The sequence below is a fragment of the Cyrtonyx montezumae genome, unplaced genomic scaffold (genome assembly GCF_038088225.1).
Source record: "Cyrtonyx montezumae isolate F1298 unplaced genomic scaffold, pur_monq_1.0 scaffold_8, whole genome shotgun sequence".
Lineage (NCBI taxonomy): Eukaryota > Metazoa > Chordata > Aves > Galliformes > Odontophoridae > Cyrtonyx > Cyrtonyx montezumae.
Genome location: NW_027072089.1, coordinates 104,147,846 through 104,160,833, shown reverse-complemented (window position 1 = coordinate 104,160,833; position 12,988 = coordinate 104,147,846). Strand labels below are relative to the sequence as shown.

The 12,988-nt window shown below is 38.3% G+C and overlaps 1 protein-coding gene across 2 annotated transcripts in view; it reads right to left on the bottom strand.

Annotated features, from left to right (window-relative positions):
* OSBPL10 (oxysterol binding protein like 10) overlaps positions 1-12,988 on the bottom strand; it is a 103,040-nt gene that overhangs the window by 50,561 nt on the left and 39,491 nt on the right. For both annotated transcript variants that reach the window (XM_065753342.1, XM_065753341.1), the window contains exon 4: positions 11,228-11,413. In XM_065753342.1, the coding sequence (XP_065609414.1) occupies positions 11,228-11,413 (186 nt within the window). The remainder of the gene's footprint in view (positions 1-11,227; positions 11,414-12,988) is intronic.

Sequence of the window (12,988 nt, the reverse complement as noted above, 5' to 3'; positions counted from 1 at the left end):
TCTAGAGACTTCTTACTCTTTGGCAAGTCCAGCAACTTGTTAATCACATACTCAAGCTACTTTGCTGTTATTTGTACTTAGATTTGTATTTACAGTAATCAGACTGCGTTTTTCAGGTTGACATATTACTTTTTTTTAATTATTATTATTTTTTAAGCCCAGAAGGCTGTTGGACGTTGGAGTGAAGAAGGAGAGACAAGAGTCTTTTCTGGTGATTGATCTGGAAGCTTTAAACATTCCTTCCAGCACTGGAGGAGAAAAAATAATCTTCTTACCTGACAAATTCTCAAGACTATTGCAACTTGGGCATATAGGAAATATCTCTTCCTTTCTTTCAGTGTTTTAAAACAGGCACAAGCTCAGCAAGAAAAGGAGCTGATCAGCCACCTGTTTTACAAAAGCATTTATTTGAGGGGAAAAAAAAAAAAAACAACAGGATATTCTTAACAGATCTCATCTTTGAATACCACGAACTATATGAAAATCTGTAACTGTAAATGTTTTCTGGGACTCTATTTGAGTGCAAATACTTTATCTGAATGCAAGTACCCTTTGAGCTTCCAGGAAACTCTTACTTCTCTCCACAAGCAAAGACAGATCTGAGGTGAAAAAAAGGGGGTCACCAGAGAGTGGTTCACAGCCTTCACAACACATACACTACTTCACAGTGAGGGTTCAGCAATTCTGGCAGGATTCCCAAGAATGCTACCAGAAATCTCATTAAAACAGCCCACATACTTGAGGGCAAAAATATCAGGTGTTTTCCCTTGCTATCTCAGGCAGACTTACTACCATACTTAGTAAAGATCACACTTCCAGACGTAAGATGAAATACATGCTTTCTGTACACAGTCTGCCCTACTCCTCACCTGGGAAATGAGATAGTGAAAAATGGAAAGAGGAAATACTTTTCATCTTAATCAATATCCTGAGATATTACCTTCTGTTGGCTCCCTATTGAGCTATTAAAAAAAAAAAATCCTAGTTTTCAGTCTCCTATTTTTCCTTATGATAAAGAGAGGATAACAGTTCTGCCTTCTACACCAACACATACTTCAGGTTCTTTTCCTCGCATAAGAGGAAGATTTAGAAACAAACCAAAGTATTGAAACACTGGAGGAAAAAAATTCCTCTGATAGTGTTAGCTATCTTGAGAATGTTTCAAGGAGCCACTAAGCAAGCCTTTGGGTGAGAAGTCAATGCTTTTTACTAAGAACTGGCTTCTGTAATAAACACTCAAGTAAAAAAAGCATGATTCAGTCACACAGTATCAACGAGCACTACACTTCTCCATAGATCAGGGTGAGTGGGCTATGCTTTTATTATTTTTCCTCTCCCCAAAAAACCACAGTATTAATCTAGTAAAGGCCATTTTGCCACTGGAGGGAGCTGTCTCAGCATCAGGATCTTTTTTTTATGGTAGTAGATAATGACTGTTTTTCTTTGCCTGTTGCATTAAAGCTCCCTTTGGATAATCCGTACATTTACCGATAACGCTTGCCATTTGCTGCCCACATAAGGCTGAAACAAAAAATACAACTAGTACATAGTAACTACTAGGTTCCCCTTGCTATCATCAGAGCTCCTTCCTTGAATATTCGTTTGTCTACCTGTTAGATTAACCATATCCTATTAACAATCACGTAATTAGACTTAACATTGGCTATTAAAGATAAGAAGAGCAGGATGCAGGGACCTTGAGGCAAAAGCACTGAAAAGAGAAAAAGCAGGTAGCAGCTGCAAAGGTTGGTGGTGTTCTACCGAGGATTTTTTTCACCTGAGTTGCTTCCAGTGATCAAGAACCAAAAATTGAGAAGCAAAAGGAAAAAGCCTATAATTTCAAGTAAATCTTGGACAGCAACTGGCTACCGTCCAGCCAAGCAGGAAGGGCACTGTTGTATTTTAAACCACAGAACACAGCACTGAGAACACAGCTTCTGAAAAGCTTCTTGCAGAAAATTAGATTGTTTAATTTTACTGTATGAATTACCTCAAAATCTGTGAGGAAAGATGTTAGTTGTAGTGATTAAGTGCTACTCACAGTACATGTTAGACTACGAGCTTTTCTGAACCACAATTTCTCCTACATTCAATAACGATCAGTTAATAGTTATGGCCCAAAATGGAAAGCGTATTTTGATTATTGGCAATTAAGGCACATTTGTGACTGTTAGGCATTCAAAAGAGCACCTAAAAGGCTGCTGCTAGTCATTAAGTCAACATCAGCAATCACAGAAAAATTCTATTAGTTCATCACAGTATAGCATACTACTGACAAAAGCTATTTTCGCTAAGTTAAGATCAGTCTTCCACAGATAAAAGGCTGCACTGCACAGGAAGATAAATTATACATTTCATCAGAGGTAGATTTTTGAGCAAGGTGATTCAGAACACATCTCTAACAAACAATCAGAGATTTTAAAAGAACAAAAACCATACAATTTCGCCTCAGAACATACAAAAACACCTATGGCCATACAGAGCAGCACAATACACCATACTAGTAGTTCTCCAGTCTTCTGATGGAGATATTTCCACTGTGTCTGTAACGGGCTTGGGTGGCAAGGTGTTGGCTGCAGGAGGCTGGAGGACTGCCTCTGTGAGCAAAGCTCAGAAGCTGCCCCATATCAGGTAAGTGCCAGCGCCCCTAAAAGAGACCCCCAGCATACACCTAGGTCAGTGCAGAAAGGCGCTCCACGCAAGGAGCAGAACTTCTCAGCAGCCCAGGAGATGCCCACAGGAGAGCAGGCTCTCCCCCTGCAGCCCATGGGCCTCTCACAGAGCAGATCTCTACATGAGGAGCCATTGAGGAGCCCACAGTGCAGCAGTGGATGGGGCCTGAAGGAGGCATAGCCTATGGAAAGGATCTGCAGGAGCTGAAGCCAGTGGAGAGGAGTTCACGGAGCGGCAGAAGGGCCTGGGGAGCTGTCACCTATAGCGACCCATGCTGGAGCAGTGTGGTCCTGAAGAGATGCTGCAGACACACGTTGGAGAAATTTGGGAAGGACTGCATCCTACTGGTGACCCTAATGGAGCCTGAGGCAGCAACCCTGTGATTTAGAATGCCAAGCTCTTGTCTTTTCTATCTATTCTTACATTTACTTCCTTTCACCCCCACCCCAGTTAGCTACCTAGGTTGGAATAAGTGCAGAATAAAATTCGAATTCTGTCACATCCCACATCAACTTCATAATCTGGGAAACCACTGTGCCAGAGGATATTGAGATTTGCTTATAATTACCAAGAAGTACTCTTCAAACAACTCTCAGGTGACACAGTATACAGCAGAACGACCTTCAGTTTTAATCAAAGTAGGTATTGCTTCCCCATCTGGCAATCCGTTCAGCTCACGTTTTCTGAAAAGCAAATCAACTGTCAATATCAAGGCTATCGAAACCTGCTACTCCTGAACCTCAGATGGGAAGCTCTGGATAAAGCATATCCCTACAGCTTATGACAAGTCATAAAGAGACAAAGCACAAGAAATCCAACCTTGGCCTTATTCCACTGTCTCAAAGCATACTATCAATCGGTTTAAGTTGCTATCATCAACTTCACTGTTGTAAGCACTGAAGTAATTCAACATGCACTGCCATGTTTTTGAGACAGTTTGTTACACAATGTAATACAGCTGAATTGTAATTTATACTGCAACTTTTAAACAAATTCACATGCTTCACATTCAGCACCCTAGATCCACCATAAAAACAACTGAATAAGCAGAGACATCCGGGAGGAAAGATTGCAAGCAGTCATCCCAGAACACAGCAGACGTTACCAGAACACAGTAAGCAGTACTTAAAAGAATCTAAGAATGTTTTCTGAGCCAAATACAGGAACTGTTTTTGTATTGCATTACATATCAATCAGCTACAAGTACACATCTCATAGCTGTAACACGAAGTTACAAAGCAGTGTATTAAAATTCAGCCAGACAGCTCTTTTCAGCCCACTGGACAAAATACTATTAGCCATCTGGGATATTAATCGCATTTTAAAACTACTGTCAGAAATTGCAGGACTGTAACCAAGAAGCAGACAAGCAGCTTCATAAAGTTTTAAGTGTAACACACAGAAGTTTCAAAAGCATTCAGAACCTCAAAGTCAAGCTTAAGTGAAGGAAACATATGAACACGTAGCAAACAGCATTGATCATGTCTTTGTTAAAGATGAGAGCTACAGCATTGATCATCTTGTAAAATCAAAATGCATCCTGCATTTATTAGTGCAGCATGCAGAACTTTGAGTGTTATGCAAGGATTTGAAGATAAGTCCTTCCAAAATGTATATAATAATATAAACTGAATACTACATGAGATATATGAGCAGAAATCTACAGTTACTTTCTCTTGGAGGTCACTTACTTTCTGTAATTAACATTTGAAAATTGGCTAGCCACCTAAAACTATATTGTCATCGCCGAGAACACTCAAAAACACCTTATTTTAATTTAATAAAATTTGCATTTAAGCCAGTTAACAAAAGAAACCATGCATCTTGGGTGCAATTATTGCTGTTAGAAACACAGCTATAGAAATCAAAAGAACCTTGTCTCATTAAGGAGTTGCTATGAAGATCACTGCTGCACAGGCTAGTGAGAAATCTGCACTGAAAGTAAGGTCGCTAAACAACCAGCCGTGACATGTCATGCTCTACTCTGGAAAAAAAAAAAAAGGTTTACAGAAGAATGCTTTCTTCAAAGCTTCATTTCCAAACTGTCAACTCTGAAACAACTGCAGTATTAGTGCAAGAGAACAGCTTGGTAGGTTTTCAAAATGTAGGTAAGCATACAATAGGGTATACTCTATTTCACATAGAACAGGTGAATTCTGTTTTGTATTCAACATAATTGAGAATTTTGAAGGTATGAAGAAGATGAAGACTGGCTTTCCCTCAAATTTCACTTCTGAAGTTCCTTTGGAAGCTTACTCTTTAGTCAAAATTTAATGAAATGCTCTAAAAACAGTAATCTTAGCTTCTCCAGAATTGCTTTACAAAATGAATGCAGCAGCAGCTTCCAAATGTAGCTATCACACATGTATTATCTCTAATTTATAAAATTGCCATTTAAGTGATTGAAAATGATCATCTTTGCACATATTCAATTACTACTAAACTACAGGCTGAGAAAAAATTAATAAAAAAAAGAGAAGTCATGTTTGCATCATTAATATTTTTCAGATTTGGAACAAAAACAACAACAAAAACAAAGAAATAAATAACATTCATTCCTGACATTACTCACATGGGCAAATGGTGTAATTGAGTAGAACATTTGCTCTGTGATTCCCATAGCAACCCTAATTCTTCCTGACTGCGTATCTGGAATCCAAGATGACATAAGTTTTGCTTGAATATGAAATCAAATGCAGAGAACAAGGTGTAGCTTAGAAAGGTGCAACCTGTATGCATTCTTAAAGACCCCAAAGGAACTACAAAAGCAAGGTGAAGATTTGCATAATAAATGTATTCAACCCTTGCCTATACAGCTTAAGAGTTGTTGTCTTATAGCACTGTAATTTTTATAAGCACATGCACATTTACTACTTAGTCTGATGCCCAAAGAGATTTAAGCATCCCATTTATTCCCTAAGGAGACATGTTTTTATTGAGTTTTGCAGCACTGACTTGTGGCAGAACAAACAGCCCTTGGAGATGATACATCTACAGACAAATCAAACAGTCTCCAAAGAAATTGCCCTTGAAGACATCAAATAGTTCCTACATAGTCAAAGTTAACTTTGTCTACAACAGTATGGATAGCAACTAATCACACCAACTCTGTTTGACAGCTAGAAAGAAAGTTCAGCATGCTGGCGCTTCTCATACTGTATGAGGTACACAAATTCCTAGAGGAAGCAAATAACCTACCAGTCGGTTGTGTAATTCCTGCAGGAATCAGAAGGTAATGACTTTGAATATGTGGCCATGGAGATGCAAGAAGTAGCAGGATTGGAATCTTGCCAAGAAGTAGGCCCTACCAAATTCAGGGACTGTCCACTTGCAATGCATGTCACCTCGGTGGAGGTCTCATGAAATCCAGATCTCATTACAGATGTTCAAAACACATACCAATGGCTAGTCCATTATACAGTATCATGGGTTGTAAAATACACTGTATTCCAGAGGGATCCAAAATTTTCTTTTAACTCCTCAAAATAATGAAAAAGAAATATTTCTCTAGACTTATTCTGGCTGACCCTATTTAATTTCTCCAGGTGTCTGTAAATTATTAACATATGCTGCTACAAAATGTTCACAAACTGCAATTCTTGATTCTTCAACAACAGTGATAAAACTGGCAGAGGTTACACTCTTCTCAGCCAAAATAAACACCATTCCAAGATGAAGTGTGCCGCTATCACTTCGTTCAACAGCAGCTAAAATTAGTAAGAAGCGTGAAGGGGTCCAGGAAGCCTGGATGCTCCTCAAGATGGAAATCTTAAAGGCACAGGAGCAGGCTGTCCTGGAGTCCCATAAGTCGAGCCAGAGGGGAAAAAGACCAGTGTGGATGAACCGGGGACTTTTGCTGAGGCTCCGAGAGAAAAGAAGAGTCTATGTCCTCTGGAAGATGGGACAGGCTACTTGGGGAGACGACAGAGAACTGGCCAAGATTTGCAAGCAGAAAGTTAGAAATACAAAAGCCCAGCTTGAACTTAGACTGGCTACAGCAGTAAGGAAGAACAGGAAATTCTTTTACAAATATATTAACAGCAAGAGAAGAACTAAGGAGAATTTCTCTCCTTTACTTGATGAGGCAGGGAATGTAACCACTGATGATAAGGAAAAGACTGAGGTTCTCAATGCCTTCTTCACATCTGTCTTTAATAGACAGAACAGTTGTTCACAGGGTACTTGCCCTGACCTGGAAGTCTGGGATGGGGCGCATAATGCACCCCCTGTGATCCAAGCAGAGACGGTCAGAGATCTACTCCTCCATCTGAACTGCCACAAGTCAATGGGACCAGATGGGACCCACCCAAGGGTGCTGAGGGAGCTAGCAGAGGTGATTGCCAAGCCGCTTTCTGCCATCTATCAGAATTCCTGGTTAATAAGGAGTAATAGGAGACTCAGAGGAGACCTTATTGCACTCTACCACTTCCTGAAGGGGGGTTGTGGTGAGGAGGGGGTGGGCCTCTTCTCCCTGATAAATAACGACAGGACGAGAGGGAATGGCCACAAGTTGCGCCGGGGAAGATTTAGATTAGACCTGAGGAAACTTTTTTTTTCTGAAAGAGTGGTCAGGCACTGGAATGGCCTGCCTAGGGAGGTGGTTGAGGCACCGTCCCTAGCGCTGTTCAAGAAGCGTTTAGATGAGGTGCTAAGGGATTTGATTTAGTAGTTCAGTGGGTAGGGATGGTGTTAGGAGGATGGTTGGACCAGATGATCTTGTAGGTCCTTTCCAACCTAATGTACCTATGAACCTATGATGCAGCCACTTAGCTTTATGTTCTAGCTAATTTTAAACACTTACAGGAATGAATCCTACTGGTACAACTCTTATTGCAAATTGCAAAGAGGATGAGGATACATACAGTTTAAAAAACACAATGCAACATCAAGACCACACACACTTAGATTACTGTAAAATAGTCAAAGTTACTCCTTTAATCATAAGTTACGGCCAAACAGAGAGGTCAGACCTTGAATAATTCTGCATAAAATGTAACACATTAACGTATGAGCTCTTCCAAATTAATATATGATGAATTTTACTTCTGATGAAGTATTTCATAGATCAGTATGGACTGGACAATCAAGATCAAGTTAACTGAAGCAAAAATCTCACTTAAGAGAATAATATTTAAATTAAAAAAAAAATACATCATAATGAAAACCAACGATCCTTAGCCTTAGCTCCTTTCAACTCAGTGTTAAGCAAAAGTATTAAGTTTTTATGGCAGTCAAAAGGTCCATGTTACTGCTTAATTTTATATTTACCAAAATTATTAAAAAGTGATCTAAGTTTTAATTTCTAAAATTCCTGGTTTTGGAACAGAAACACTTAGTGAATGTGTCATTTTGAGTACCTTCACGGTCACTTTTACAACTTTTCTAAAATTCTGCACAACAGTTTGGTTCTAACTAGACCTCTCTGCTATCATATCTTTTATGCTTCAATTCTTTACTTAATCTAAAAGAAAATTAAGTCAGCCAGAACAAACAACAGCAGAAAAAAAATCTGTTCTTAATCTTTACTAAGAAATGAAGAAGAACAATCAAGTATCACCAAATATCACTGCAATATGTCAGAGTTGCACATTTGTGCTTTTTGCTACACAGAGATACACTTCAATGTTCGCAAATAATTTAGTCAAATAAAAATAAATTGGTTCAGAACTGAGCAGCAGTTTCAAGTTTCCAGGGATATTACTCAAGGTAGTGAAGATAATACATCCTAAGTGAAAAATGACCTTTCTACTGCATTCCTGTTTTGCATAGGTATCTGTATGGGAACTGTTGAATCACAGCCTGAACCACTGTTTGATCACCTGAGACAAGAACTGAATTAGCCGCAGAAGCATAGGTGAAGACAATTCACCTGTGTGACCAGGAGGGGTGGAGTCTGGCTCCAACTCTCACAGATCCCATTTAAGAGCTGAACACCAGTAGGGAAGGATCTCTTTCTGGAGATTGCTCCTTTGGAGTTTCTTATCATGAGCCTAGGGCACACGCAAGCATTTCCCTTTATTTCAATTGTCTCTTTTCCATCTCAATAATCTTTCTAATTACACCGTCAATAAAATATCTCAGCTAACAATACCATTTGGTATTATTCATTTTGTTAAGTTCACACCTTACAGTATCACAGAAGAAGTCATAGTATTACCATGACATTTTTTACAGTATTTCCCTCCCCCCTCAAAGAAAGAAAAAGGATTTTCCAGAAGCACATTGGCTCTTTCCATTTACTCAACTGCTGTATTTTACAAGACATAATATGTTAACATCGCATATTAAAATTTAAAAAAAAAGGCTTATTGGGTGTCAAAGCTTCAATTACTTCATTATGGGAAAGAGCATTAACACACAGATCTACAAACCTCTTGCAGACTTATCTTTTCACTGAAATCATATTAACTTACAAATAAAAAGCAAAGATTCAGCTGTTGACTCTCTTTGCACTTTTACTTCCAATTTCTCCTCTTTTCATATAAAAAAGGAGCAGAACAGAAGCAAGTGCAGTTTTGTGAATGTTTCTGACTACATCTCTTTATTCATAATTCTAACAAAGGGTAAATCTAACAGTCACTACCACCTGACACAGGGAACAAGAATATTCTCCGAAAAAGCAGGCAACGTGAACCTAAGTCTGTCACATCTACTCTTGAAAAGATTTGAGAAGGAAATGCATAGAACATGTCACTGAAATCCAGTTTTTCCAGAATAAGGAATGAAACACATCCTTATCTTTTCAAAAGATGGACATAGGATAAGTCAAGCAACCATTTTTCAGACAATGAGAAAGGTTTTTTTGGAATCCAACATGCTCTTCTTAAAAAAAAAAAAAAAAAAAAAAAAAATTAAAATCCAAAACACAAAAGGTAAAGTTCAGATGCCTCCTTATAAAAACTTCCTATATTTACCTTAGCTTAATTTTCTCCCCTTGAAAAATATTTATTTCTCTTAACTTTCAAACATCATCATATGTTCTGTATTGATTTTTTTTTCTTTTTATTGTTGCCCTCTAAGCTTTTCTCACAGGATTTGATGTTCTATCTGAGGTGTGACTCATATCAAATATAGAGAAGTTATTATATATAATTACAGAATAAAGCCCCGTCACATTTACCTTTAAGCAATGACATCGTGCTGCAATACTCTACAAACGAGTCAGCATTCACCAGGCTTTTCCTGTAGAGATGGTATCATGATATTTTGTGTATTTTACCATAAGCTAGTATTCATTTCCTTCCCAGTTATAGTTCTTCAGATTTGTTGATTTTGTCCCTTTCCAAATTATTATGAACAGTACACATTAAATCTCTCTTTTTCGATTCCTTTCAGTCAGCTTTATACAATGAATCTACTACAGCTCCCTGTGTTTATTTTATTAATTGAAGTAATGCACAATCTGAATTCAAACTATAAGAGCAAACACATTTAGTAAGGTAGAAACAACTTGGGGAGATGACTGGTAGACAAACACAGGATATTCTAATGAAAAACAAATAGATGTGTGTTTTCCATAATATAAAATTAATATCAGTGACTATCAGTGTGCTCTTCAGGGCAGGGAACAAGTATTGTTAACACAATACAGAATACAAGGGAAGCTCTCACTTCTAATGTTAGCAGGAAAAAAAAAGCATTATTCATCAGAACATGTAATCCAAGACCTCACTGTTAGAGCACACTAAGACAATTTATTCAAATTCTTATTTTAAAAGTCCTCAATTTATAAAACATTCCAAGAGGCAGAACTTAAAAGTAGATTCTTCAGATTGTAACTTAAAGAATGAAGGCAGATATTTTAAACGAATGTGATAAAAGAATGCTTTAAAGTTAGGCTGCCTACAGTTTCTTTGGTAGAAAAGGTAGAAAGTGAACTTACAAGGGCACTATTAGAGAACAACAAGAAGTTCAGACAAAAAAAAACAAGAAGTGAATAATGAAAGTGAGCTCTGTGAATGTCTGCCACATCAAGCTTTATATCTGTGCTATCTTTGCTGTCTAGAAGACAGACTTAAATCAGTATGAGTTATAGTTTTCAAACTGTGGTAGAAACACACCAAAAATAACATTTTTTCTTTACTTGTCATTTGTTTCCTAAGAACACAGCATTCTTCCATCACAGGCCAAGAACGTCAAAATGTCAATAAAGTTAAGACAGCCATATAGAGACAAACTGCTAATGGGGGGCAGCTGCTCCTTCTTTCACATTCGTTCATCAGAATCATTCTTTTCTAATTACTATTAGATCTTCTATGGTCCTTTGTTCGATTGAAAAGATTTTGCTAAACTCAGCTTAAGAGATGTTCCTCCAGCACTGCAGCACCACTGCAAAGTCTGGGAGCTACTTCACCTTTTAATGTATGCACGCACAGAATAAAAAGCCTGTACACACCAGATTTCAAGCTGAACCAGAACTAAAGAGAGCCTTTTGCTCAGCAAAGAGACCAAAACAGAACAGTCATACAGAGCAGGAAACAAAGAGAACTATTGACTTGTCAGACTTGACTGCTTATTCCAAAGCAAAATAAGAAGTCACATCAGATTCTCTTACCTCTCTGACTTCATGGAGCTGGCCAGAACGCTGGCTCTTAGCTCTTCGAGCAGCTGCAGGTGATTTGTGATGTGTGATGGTAACAACAGTTGGCCCACTTTGATTCATGTGTTTTTGGCCACTAGGAGAATTAACTGTCCCAGGTGGCAGCAGAGATGAGCTTCTACTTCGGGAAGATGAAATGCTCTAGAAAAAAGCAATAGAATGTTGACATTAACAATCTTCACACAAATAAATAATATGTAGTTTAGGCTATAGATATGCAGTGTTCTGCTTTCCTCACAGACTTGGACCTGGAAATCTAACTGCTCAGGACTGGCTTATTCTTTCAGAAGCATCTTCATTGCTCAGCACAGATACTATCAGAAATTGTGGCCCCTGCCTTTCAAGAATTGTCTGAACTCTGCCTCCTCATATATCTCAACAAAATCCTGTATGAGAACATACTGTTAGGTTCCTACCAAAACACTTTTTAGGAAAGATTAGGAAGGATTCTGAAGAGTGAATATGAACTTTTGCCAGCAAAACATTTTGAATTATGGGACAATGTCTTCATGAAAACTAGTTAGTGTGAATAGCAAGGAAGAAATCTTATAGTAATGCTTTTACCCAGTAAACTTCTGAAACAGTATAGAGCTAACTTTTTACCATGAAAAGAGCTGCAATTTTGGCAAAGTCAACCCACAATCCATTCAATTAAACATAAACTTCTATCTAAACCATGGCTTAAACCGTTAACAGATTTTGGAGTGAGCTTAGGATAAACAGTAAATAGAAAAAAAAAAGGCTTGAAACAAGTCCGCAGTAGGGCTTGCAGCATGAATGCTCCATACAGACAACCTATAAAATCCACCTAAACATTCAGTAACTTTCTTCATTCTTATCCCATCATTTATCAGTGTTGCTACCTCTGTTTGCTTTCTGTAGCCAAGCTTAGATGTGCACAAGAACACTCTGACATATCATATATAGGTGCAATATAAAAAAGCTTTCTCTTCTATTTAAGCCACCAATTGCATCTGTAAGGTTAAAATTGAAAAAGAATAACTTCCACCTCATAAAACAGAAACCAATTCAGAGAGTGACATTTACTAGCACTTTAAGAAAGTGAGGTAAATACACAGTATAACAGGTAAAAAAAACACTTAATCTCTCCTACCAGCTCTGTGCAAGCAACGATGGCAGCCTTCAATGTTTCTGAGCGTTACTGTGAATGTGAGGGACTACTCCCAGAGTCTGCTGGCAGTGCACAGAAGTAATAACTTGAGTACAATCTTTCTCCCTGTACGTCAACAAGTTATTCGTGAGCACTGCAATTCTGCAGTTATTAAAAAAAAAAGACAAAATCCAGGGTGGACAAGTGCCAGCCAGCACTGTAATTCAAGTCATGCATCATTTTATCACTACGGTGACTGTAGATGATGAAGTAGATTATCTGGCGCTGACAAGACGGAAGAGTCAAATATGTTGCATGTTCCCCCTGTCACCCACTCTCAAATTAGACTTCTAACTTCCTGAGGCATTGGTTCTAAAAAGTGGGATATCACAACCTCAGTATTTGAAGAGCTGCTACTGCAGACATACTGAGTACTCATGGGGGGGGAAAAAGTGTTATCCCAGAGGCATGGATGTACACAAGCAATTCCAAGACTAATGATCTGCCTGTTTTTTCTAATAGTGCATCCTTTAATACCATGACTATTCAAGATTGTAATAACAAGGACCCACATACTCAGGCATTTGTAAAACTATCCATTCTGG